The 10,831-nt window shown below is 48.9% G+C and overlaps 1 protein-coding gene across 4 annotated transcripts in view; it reads left to right on the top strand.

The window, feature by feature from the left end:
• The window catches only part of KDM3A (lysine demethylase 3A), a 46,093-nt gene extending 38,947 nt beyond the window's left edge, over positions 1-7,146 (top strand). For all 4 annotated transcript variants that reach the window (XM_081265016.1, XM_081265015.1, XM_081265017.1 and 1 more), the window contains 8 exons: positions 692-863; positions 1,728-1,815; positions 2,377-2,507; positions 4,261-4,380; positions 4,463-4,602; positions 5,549-5,725; positions 5,800-5,934; positions 6,487-7,146. In XM_081265016.1, coding sequence (XP_081121142.1) covers positions 692-863; positions 1,728-1,815; positions 2,377-2,507; positions 4,261-4,380; positions 4,463-4,602; positions 5,549-5,725; positions 5,800-5,934; positions 6,487-6,567 — 1,044 coding nt within the window. In that variant the 3' untranslated portion in view covers positions 6,568-7,146. The remainder of the gene's footprint in view (positions 1-691; positions 864-1,727; positions 1,816-2,376; positions 2,508-4,260; positions 4,381-4,462; positions 4,603-5,548; positions 5,726-5,799; positions 5,935-6,486) is intronic.
• Positions 7,147-10,831: the final 3,685 nt, after the last annotated feature.

Here is a 10,831-nt window from a genome sequence, read left to right on the forward strand (position 1 = left end):
GTGAGAGTCCCCCAGGTGTGGTTGCTGGATCTGCAGCTGGAGTGTGCGGAAGTGCCTGGCCTTGGGCCCAGGCTATGCTTACGTCGTTTTGGTTCCATTTTCTGTATCTTTGGCTTTTCTTTTTGGCCAAACTGGAGTGTTCACCAAAGGAACATTACTCTTGGGCAAGAATTTGTGGGAAATGCCAAGTACCAAAACGTGGCTTGCCCATTCTCATAGTGCTTTTCCACCCTGTGTGTCCCACCTCCCAGGTCTGCTCACTCATCCTCCCAGAGGCTGGGGGTGGCAGGCAGGTGCCCTAGGCAACGGCAGGTTTTGTTTGGCTTATATATACGCATCATGGTTTTACATTAACATCAGGACTGCACAGAAAGCTCAGGATTCTGGCTTGTCTCCAACAACCAGGACTTGGCAGCCTCAGGTCTGTGTCCAGTGTGGTGAGGACAGGCTGGAGCGCAGGCTGGCGCCCACCGGCTTTATCTCCTTCACATCCCATGCTGCCCCCTGGCCTTGGCATGGGGTTTTCTTGGAGTGCGAGGGGGGGGCCCTTTCTCCTGGAGCTTCCTGATGTGGTTGGAAGGCAGGGCTCTCACATAGGAGCTGCTGTGGCTTCCCCGAGAACAGGACCAGCAGCAGCTGGGGAGAAACTGCTGTGGGCTGGGGGTGCGCTAAGCCTCCTCCCTCTCCGTAGCCCGTGATGGTCTCGGGAGTGCACCACAGACTGAACGCCGAACTCTGGAAACCCGAGTCCTTCAGGAAAGAGTTTGGGGAGCAGGAAGTGGATCTCGTGAACTGCAGGACCAACGAAATCATCACGGGAGCCACAGTAGGCGACTTCTGGGACGGCTTTGAGGATGTCCCAAGTACGTACTAAAGACGAGTCAGGGATGTGGAAGGAGATAGGAGCAACAGGGAGTCGAGGACTGAGCCTCTGTCATCCTCCCTTTCTCCTCCCAATGGGCCTTAGTTGTATTACAGGGACTAGTGTGATACACTTTGTCACCCAGAATATGACAGGGGGTGGCCGGCTGGTCCTGGTCCATGCAGAGCAGGATGGCCTCAGTCTCAGCAGAGCTGGTCATTTCTGTGTGATGCTGGCTTTGGAAACTGATCTTGCTAGTCACCTGTGGTTGAGCAGCAGACTGGGTCCCTGAGGGCCACTGTAGAAACACGTTTTGTTCCACACGTCATGGGCATGAGGAGTGGCTGGATTTCAAAGAATGAGCAGCATCAAAAGACGGGACCTAATACAAATTAACTACTGATCTTTATTTTGCTGCCCTGAGAGTACAAATGGATTTTTTTTTTTTTAATATTTTTTCAGTTTTCGGCATATACAACATCTTTTTTTTTTTTTTTAAGAGAGAGGAGAGAGAGAGAGAGAATTTTTAATATTTTATTTTTTAGTTCTCGGCGGACACAACATCTTTGTTGGTATGTGGTGCTGAGGATCGAACCCGGGCCGCACGCATGCCAGGCGAGCGCGCTACCGCTTGAGCCACATCCCCAGCCCACAAATGGATTTTTTGACCATTTAGAAATGATTGGCAACTGGCAGGCGGGGACATTAGAGAAAAGCAGTGTTTGTGTTCTAAATGGAGCGGGTTGTGAAGCGTCTACCGAGATGAAACTGTATTATTTGTATTGTTGAAGCATAAAATATGAATTTGTCATTGATTTTGGTCTGAATCATGAATAATGGCTTGCTTATTCTGGTTCCTTTACAGATCGTTTGAAAAACGAAAAAGAACCGATGGTTTTGAAGCTTAAGGACTGGCCACCAGGAGAAGATTTCAGGGACATGATGCCGTCCAGGTATGGCCACGGCAGCAGGCAGAGGGCTGCCTCCTGGACTTGGCGGGATGAGTTCTTTGAGGTGACGAGGAGTGGGTTTAGGGAAACGTGGAATTCGTGGCTTTTTTGGTGCTGGCTGTTGTCCTGGCTAGACCCTTTGGAGAGGAAGTGTTTTTAAGTGAGATGAAGTCGAGGTGTCTAGGACTGGTGCACATGCCCAGTGCCATGCCAGAGACGAGGCCCACGAGGTGCACAGGCTGTGCTGCACGGTCATGGGCGCTGCTGTGCCAGGGCTCGGAGTCGAACGGGACGTTCTCCCGAGTGCAGCCTAGAGAGGAGCCTCCCTTGTGGCTACTGGTTCTCCCTGCTCAGCTCTCCCTGAAACGCTCCAGGTAGTTGACACATCCTGTGGTGGGAGAGGAAGGCCTCTCTGTTTATAACTGCTACAGTGCTGACCTTAAGTCTCCATGACCACTCTCCCCAGCCTCAGGGTCACCCACACACCTTTGTTCTGTTCACGTTGCACACTGTGCGACAAACATGGCAGGCTTGTTTTGCAAATTCCTGGCTTTCTTGTCCTAGGTTCGATGACCTGATGGCCAACATTCCGCTGCCCGAGTACACCAGGCGAGACGGCAAATTGAACTTGGCCTCTAGATTGCCAAACTACTTTGTTCGGCCTGATCTGGGTCCCAAGATGTATAATGCTTATGGTAAGGAGGAGACGCTAACTCACAAGTTAAGACAGATGGAATCCAAACCTTGAGGCTGCTTTTCAGGGGGAGAGGACATCACCCTTACCACAGCAGCGCCTGACCCTCGGGCTTCCCCTCTCTCCTTGTTCCTGTCCTGTGTGATTCACTGTCACAGCCAAGGTGTGAGGTGGCTACCTTTTCAGAATACACCTGCTTGGTTTAAATAGCACAGCTTGGGTCTTTCCCTCCTAGTCACTGACTGTTGGCAGTGTCATTCTGTCAGAGCTCTTCCCCTGACACAGTTGTATCCCCCCTAAAGCAGGCAGCAGACGCTGAAAGAAGGTAGACATGTCTCTCCTCACTTCTGACACCTGGCCATCAACATTGGTATACAGCTGTCATCGTCCACGGGTTAGGCCATGGCTGCTCAAAGGAGAGGGTACAGGCTCTCTCTAGCTGCAAGACCTCGAATTTTCCAAGTAGGGACAAGGATTTTGGAACAGTAGAAGGGACAATGACCTCAGAAGCGATTGGCGAGTCAGAGACTAGAACTTGGGCTCATGAAAGTTCTTTGTGTGTTTTTTTGGTATCAATCTTTAGTTGTTCTGGGAGTCCTTTCCCTGTGACCGTTAGTTTTTATAATCTCAGTTGAGAGTCTGGTGGTGTTACTGTGGTTGCAGTCTTGGGGCCAGTGGCTGGGCAGGTCTCACTTTACCCAGTGTGGCCCTGGACAGGCCAGCGAGCAGCCCTTCTGGGACTGACTGGCTCTAGCTCACTCTCCCTCCCCAGGTCCTGGCCATTGTCCAGGAGCCTGTGCTGGTGGTTCCCAGTGTCCCAGGTGCACTGCACGTGTGTCATCTTCCTGAACGCTGTTCCTTGACTTTTCAAACAGCAAGTAGAATCAGACTTCGTGGCACTGGCTTGTGCAGTCAGATGGGACCTTCATTTCATTTCTAGTAGGTTAATGGCTCTTCTTAAAATTGACATTTTTTTACTTTTTATTCTGGAAATATTTTCCAAATACATTGAGAACATGAGAGTCCAGAACAGTGGTTCCCTTGATGTTTTCCCTTTGCCATTTTAAAGTGAATTCCTGTGTCTTCCGAGTTCCCCCTGACACTCAGCACTTCCTCTGTGCCTGGGGCTGATGTTCAGCAAGTTGCAGAGGCAGCAGGGCACGCCAGGGCTCTGGCCCCAGATGGGCATTTGGAGGCATGCCCACAAGTCCAGCCCCAGGCAAGCCAAGGGTCAAGGCCCCCAGGCCACACAGACTGTTGGGGCAGCCCACAGCCTTTGTTCCGGAAGCACTGGACACAGGAGGGGGCCGCACTCTGGCCCAGTGAGTGTATCAGGCAGCGTCCTGCAGTATGTGGGAGCGGGCAGCTTCCAGCAGGCCATGAGAAGTGGTGCTGGCTCTTGGTCCCAGGCCACATAGCACCCAGAGCTCCAGCTGCCCTGGCCTGGGAATCGGCTCTGCCACTTAGCTTGTGCCGTCTAGGTTGGGTCCTGGGTACCCCCTTTAGGCCTGCAGTTTTTTTCCGTAATTTCATTTCAAGCATGAAGCTCTTATCAGGGACCTCCTTTGCTTGTCACTGGAAACAATTCTTAGGATTTGTGGATGTATAATCTTGTAATTAAATATCTGATAAGAGAGTCCTTTCTAAAGGAGAGGACAGCTCCATCCCTTGAGTGTTGTCACTTTTGAGGATGAGAGAGCGAGCTTGTTCCCAGGTATCTCCCAGCATTTGTCTTCAGTGTCTTTTTTCTGCAGGATTAATCACTCCAGAAGATCGGAAATACGGAACAACAAACCTGCACCTGGACGTTTCTGACGCTGCTAACGTCATGGTCTATGTGGGCATCCCCAAAGGGCAGTGCGAGCAGGAAGAAGGTAGGGCTGCACACCGGGTAGGGCTAACTGTCCCAGTCCGAGCCGGGTCTGTGGTCTGATCACCTACTTTCCTTTGCTCCAGAAGTCCTCAGGACCATCCAAGATGGAGACTCCGATGAACTCACTATAAAGCGGTTTATTGAAGGAAAAGAGAAGCCAGGAGCCCTCTGGCACATCTACGCTGCGAAGGACACAGAGAAAATAAGAGAATTCCTTAAAAAGGTGTGTGAGGAGAGGCTCACGTGTGGCCATGTTGGAAGTCCTTGTGTGATGAGCTGACCTGGCTGGCAGGGTTGTGGCAAGGGGGCCTGTCCTTCTGTGTTTTAATGATAGCGCTTGGAGAGCTCTGTTCTCTACTCACCTCTGGGCACCCATTTATTTCCATTGTGTTGTAATCTGAGCACTGGGTAGAGACCGTGGCCCCTAGCTTCCTTGTTCTGAGTGCATTACTCAGGTCCCTGTTGATTTGTCCACTGTCACTTGGTGCAGGGCCCTACTTGTGTTCATTAGCCAGGGACTGCGGGGTCCTGGAAGGCTCCAGGCTTCTGGAGTTTCTGTCTCTTTTAGGCAGGGCTCTGTGTGGAAGTTGGAAAGTTGGGGCTTACTTGGTTTTAAACTTGTTGGCACTGAGGTTACTGGTTGTGACCCAGGTGTCCTTGGCTGGTGGTCTCCCTTGTCCATGAGGCATGGACTTGAGCCACTGGGCCTACTGCCTGGCACTAGGCAGGCCTGAGCTGTTCCTGGACAAGGCTTTTCTAAACATGCTGGTCACCTTATTGTTCCCCGTAGCATCACTCTGTGTGTACTTTTCCAGATACTGGGTCTAGAATAAATTGGATGTGTGGTCATCTTCAGGACTGTGTGATAACTCTCAGATTGTTAAATAAAGGTAGGTCTTTAATGACAGTAAAACAAGTTTCTATCTAAGGAATTTGAACCTACTTACCTTTAAAAGTTCTAAGCCAAAAAATGTCTAAATATAGTGGGTCCAAGAACATGTAGAGACTGCCAGTACCAGGAAGCAGCAGCCATGTGCAGTCTTTCTTTTGTTGGTTCATTCCAGGTCTGATTACTGCTCCTCTTTTTCTGCAGTGGGGCACTTAGGCTGAAGAACGCCTGAGGCTCACTCACTTTGGGTCTTAGCAAGTCGCTCATGTTCTTATTCTAGGTATCAGAAGAGCAAGGTCAAGAGAACCCAGCAGACCATGATCCTATTCATGACCAGAGCTGGTATCTGGACCGATCGTTAAGAAAGCGCCTGCATCAGGAGTATGGGGTGCAGGGCTGGGCTATCGTCCAGTTCCTCGGGGACGTGGTGTTCATCCCAGCAGGAGCTCCGCACCAGGCAAGCACTCTGCTTCTCTTTCTGCTCTCTGCTGGGGACTTGAATGTGCACTAACGTGGCTCGGTGTCTTCCAGGTTCACAACTTGTACAGCTGCATCAAAGTGGCCGAGGACTTTGTGTCTCCAGAGCACGTGAAGCACTGCTTCTGGCTCACTCAGGAATTCCGTTATCTGTCGCAGACTCATACAAACCACGAAGACAAATTACAGGTAAAAACAGACCTGGCTTCTGGCATTCGTGGGTGCTGGCTTCCCAGCCTGTTAAAGTCACTATGTCTGCAGTGGAGTGGGAGCAGCCCAGAGGAGACCTCACTTGCTGTGTTGCAGCCTAGACTCTGGGAGGGACTGTGCCCGCGACAAGGCTGCTTGTATACTTCTGGCTGCGGCCCAGCTGCCAGCCAGGGCTCTCACGAGACCTGGTGCAGTAGAGCTGGACCTCTGGCTGACAGTGGCCGCTGCAGCAGTGCTGCAGGTCTGGGAAGCTGGGGAAGTACCTGGTTCTGTAGGAATAAGGAAGGGAGAAGTCAAGGCAGAGGTGTCCTTGGAACCTGCCTCGCACTGCCTGGCCTGCGGGAAGAGGGAGTGGGCTCCAGGTTCTCCAGAGGCGGCGGGCACTGCTCTGAAGGAGCCCAGGCCTTTCCTGGTGCTGGCATTTCACATGAACGTTGGTATTTGGTGATACTGCTGGGGGCGGCTGTAGATGCGTAGTGAGGGATGGTGGCCTGAGTGGTGGAGTGACCCACTTTGCTTCTGCTATTGCAGGTGAAGAATGTCATCTACCATGCGGTGAAAGATGCGGTGGCTATGCTGAAGGCCAGCGAGTCGAGCTTCAGCAGACCTTAGTCCCTGCATGTTGGCAATGAACTACTGGCAGCTGTTCAAACTCTTCAGGCAGGACTCCTGTGGACTTTGAGATTTCATGTTACCTCATCTTCTTTTTTAAACTATACCCGACTTGTGAGGGTATTCTGTCTAATGTATATTTCTAGTGTTTACAGACACTAAGTGTGTATATGTAGTACTATTTACAGACGTGCATCCTGATACTGTGACTCCTCTCCTAGTGCGGGACTCTCACCAAGCTGTACAAACAGAGCCTCCTGTCAACTCTGCAATGGTCATTTCCAGCTGGGTCTGGAGGGTGCAGACAGGTCCATGAGCTTAGGATTGCTATGGGCTTACTGGTCAGCTTTGTCTCGTGTCTGTCTGGCCACCCTCCCACCTGGTCAGGGTCCAGGATGCAGGAGGAAGCCACAGCTAAAGGAGCAGTCCTCTGTGTGGCATAGGACTGGCGTTATAGAGCAGAAGTCAACTACTGTACGACTCTGGGCTAACCATCTGTAGTTACATGGAATTTTAATTTAAATGAAGCTTTGCTAATTTTAAGTGTTAAGCATTTTGCATTAAAATATTCATATAATATTTTGGTATTACCATTATCTTCTTGTTGTGGATTCAGCACATCTGTTTATCGAATGTGGGTTTGAGAGATGGCTGTTAGAACTCTTCTTCAAAGGGAGATGGGGCGTGTGGTCTCTCTCCTGGTCCTTTGTCATGGGAGGGTTTACAAAGGAAGGTGACACAGGTTTCAGAACGTGGACCTAACAGCAGAGCATCAGGTATAAGAAGCCCAACTAGAGCACTTCATCTGTTTAGGCGGCGGCAGCACAAGGAAGCAGCCGCCTGCCTGCAGTGCAGGTTTATTAGAACCAAAGGACAAAGCCACCATAGGAAAGAGAGGAACGTCCAGTTGTGTCATTAGACTTGCGAGGCTTGCAGATTCTGAAATGAGCTGATGCTTCTTCTGAAATATCTAATAGGTTTAAAGAGGTAAGAGCCTGGGAAACATGCACAAGGGATTGCCAGACATGACCAGGAAGAAAGATCTGGAAAAAAGCAAAGTAGAACTTACCTGAAATGAAGTGTGAGGGGTCAAGTTAGGAATTCAGCATGTGGGAAACGGCAGAGAAAGTTCCATGGAGTACAGCGTCCAACAACAGCCAGCCAGAAAGGGAACACAACAGGCTCAGGGACAGCTGAAAGAAGGCAGGGAGCTTGACAACAGAGACATCAGCTTGAAGAAAACCAAGGACAGTTAAAAAACCCACAGGGTGGATTTGTGTGAGTAGTAAGTCTAGATACCAAAAGCAGCTCCCCACTTAAGCTGGTCCACTTTGGGACTTTTCAGCTCTGGGATGGTGTTTGCAAAAGTGACACCTGTGCAGTAGAAACTGCTTCGGGCTTGGGGTTTTGACTACTCCTGGACTGATGGTGCCAGGCTGCCTTGCCAGCACGAGGGGAGCCGGCAGTGTCTGGCTGAGGTGCATCAGGACCAGTATCGAATTAGAGGCATCCGTAAGTTATTAAAAGCAGTCAGGGCAGGCTGGAGCCACTGGTGGGTAGAGGAAGCAAGCACTGTTTTATAAGTTTTAAAGCTCCGCACTCCCAAAATGATAGTTTCAGACCTTGTTGAAGATGAATAACTAATAAAAATAACCTTAGAAGATTCTTTTCTTTTTTGGAACCGAGGGACACTTGCCCACTGAGTTGCATCCCCAGCCCTATTCTGTATTTTATTTAGAGAGTCTCACAGCTATGTGAACTCACTATCAAGCCTCCCAGCCTCTGGGATTACAGAGAAGGATATTATTCCACATTATGCAAGGAGAAATGGTGTATAAGGAAAACCCTAAACAAAGGAGTACAAAGCTGTTTTCAGAAGTGGGAAGCTTTAGAAATGGTTGGTCACGGTTTCAGAACAGAATGTGCTTAGTGCCACTGAACTCTTCACTTGCAGGAATTAAAATGGTAAATACATGTATATTTTTCCACAATAAAAAAAAATAACTCCCAAGTAGGAAAACCTTTGGAATTGAATGAAAATAATTACATTTTTAAAATTACTTATTTAAGCAGGAGAGAAGGAACAAAGACAAAAATATTCCAATTACAAGAAGAGATCATCTAAGTAAAAGACCTGCTCATAAGAGTTTGACTACAGGAAGAAAGTGAAAACAGGAAAATCACACTGTGTAGATAAGAGTCTGCCAGAGGAAAGGTGATGTTTCTACATTTACTACAGCTTCCAACAGGAGGGAATTTGGGTAAAGGACGAGATTCTCAAGGTGACTGTTGGGTACCTTTCTGGAATAGATGTGTAAGCAGACATAAGGACACTTGAGCAGTGAAATGGACTTCGATCAATGACCAGAATACACATTCCTTTCATGGGCATTGCTTTTCACTCAGAAAGACCACAGACTGGACCAAAATGCCACCGGCATTTATTAAGACTATAGAGTTGAAATCCTGTTCGGTGGTAATGGATTTTAAATAAAAATTAACCAATGTTGAATAATTAAGCAACATGCAAAGTGGAATGGAAATTAGATATTTAGAACTGAGCAATAAAAATCCGACACATCAAAAATGATGGGATCTGGTTACAAAAGTACTTCGGAAGTGACAGCAACCTTAAACGTAGAAGAAAAGGTGGAGGGCTGAGGTGGGGCCCAGTGGTAGAGCATTCGAATGCCCAGCCTACTGAGGTATCCTGGGTTCTATCCCCAGCACCAAAAAAGAAAAGTCAAGTCTAAATTTACATTTCCAGACCCAAGAAGAGGAGGGAGGGAGGGATCAGAGCAGTAATCAACATATTAGATGAAAGATCAAAAAGGCCAAAAAATAATTTTGTGAAAAGATTAAAATTGTTAAATCTTTCAGGTTAATGGGAAAAAATAAGGCTACTACCTATTGTGTGGACATTCAAAAGATCATAAGGGAGTGCTGAGGATGATCTCTTGTCAATGAGTTTGATGACCTGGAGACATCCCTCAAAAACAACTTACTGAAAATGGCATTTTAAAAAGTACGGGGAAGGGCTGGGGCTCAGGGGTAGAGCACCTGCCTCACCTGTGTGAGGCCTTGGGTTCGATCCTCAGCACCACATACAGATAAAAAAGAACTGTGTCATCTACAACTAAAAGAAAAAAGTACAGAGAACATTCTGACATTTTAGTTAATAACCACGCCTGACCAGTAGGACATTAAGGAAGTTGCAGACCCACAGCCTTGGTTAGCAATGATGTGAAAATCCTCCAAAGGACAACAGAACATGCAAAACAGCCTTCCTGTCTGAAGATCAGGTCCAGGCATTCCATGGCACTCACGGGACCAACGGGAAACTTTAAGAGATGCAGAAAAGGCCTCAGACAAGATCCAGCAGCCGTCATTGACCAAGTCTAAGGTAAGGAAGTGCGTTTTTGAAAAGTACTCAAAACAACACAAAAGTAGAATTTTTAAATGCTATCAGTGAAAAATTTTAAATGAAATTTTAAAAGGTACCACTGAAGTAGCAAACCTTCAGGCTCTTAGGAACATGGTTATTGACAGTCACGAGACTTACTGAAAACTACGAGAGAAGCTGGATTAGTGAAGGAGGAGGGCACATGCCTGCTGTCCAGGTGTGTGTGGGGACACTGTGCGAGTGGACATGCTCCCTGCTGCCAGGTGTGTGTGGGGGACACTGTGTGGGTGGGTGTGCAGCTGCTAGGAATTTCATTTGGGACTGGCTTCTCAGAGCTGAGCCTGGACAGCCTGAGGAGCAGCCGAGCCCTCTGCAGAGCTGACTGCCTGCTGAGCAGTCTCCCTCTGCAGCACCCCCAGCCGGACCTCCCTCTGTCTGTGGCTGTGGCAATGTCTCTGGCCCTGCTCACTGCACTCAGCAGGAAGTGTGGGCCCTGGAACTGGTACAGAATTGCAGATGCAGCACTAAGTGACACACTGTCCCTGGACCCAGGAGCCGGAGGCCCCCAGACTGCACCAGAAACATGGTGGGCCAGCTTGCTGCCTTGTAATGGGTATGAGGGGGACACGAAATATAACCATTAAAATAAAGAACAGATGATGAGCAAAGTCCAAAGCCAAGTATAGTCCATTTTTTAAAAATGTTTTGGCTGTATTTTTACGTGGTGCTGAGGATGGAACCCAGGGCCTTGCATGTGCCAGGCAACTGCTCACCACTGAGCCCCAGCCCAGCCCCACGTACGGGTCCGATTTCTGCTGCTGCTGCTGCCACATAGGAGAGGCCTGAGGCAACCCCTCTTAA

The sequence above is a fragment of the Spermophilus citellus genome, assembly GCF_964194105.1.
Source record: "Spermophilus citellus genome assembly, chromosome: 13".
NCBI lineage: Eukaryota > Metazoa > Chordata > Mammalia > Rodentia > Sciuridae > Spermophilus > Spermophilus citellus.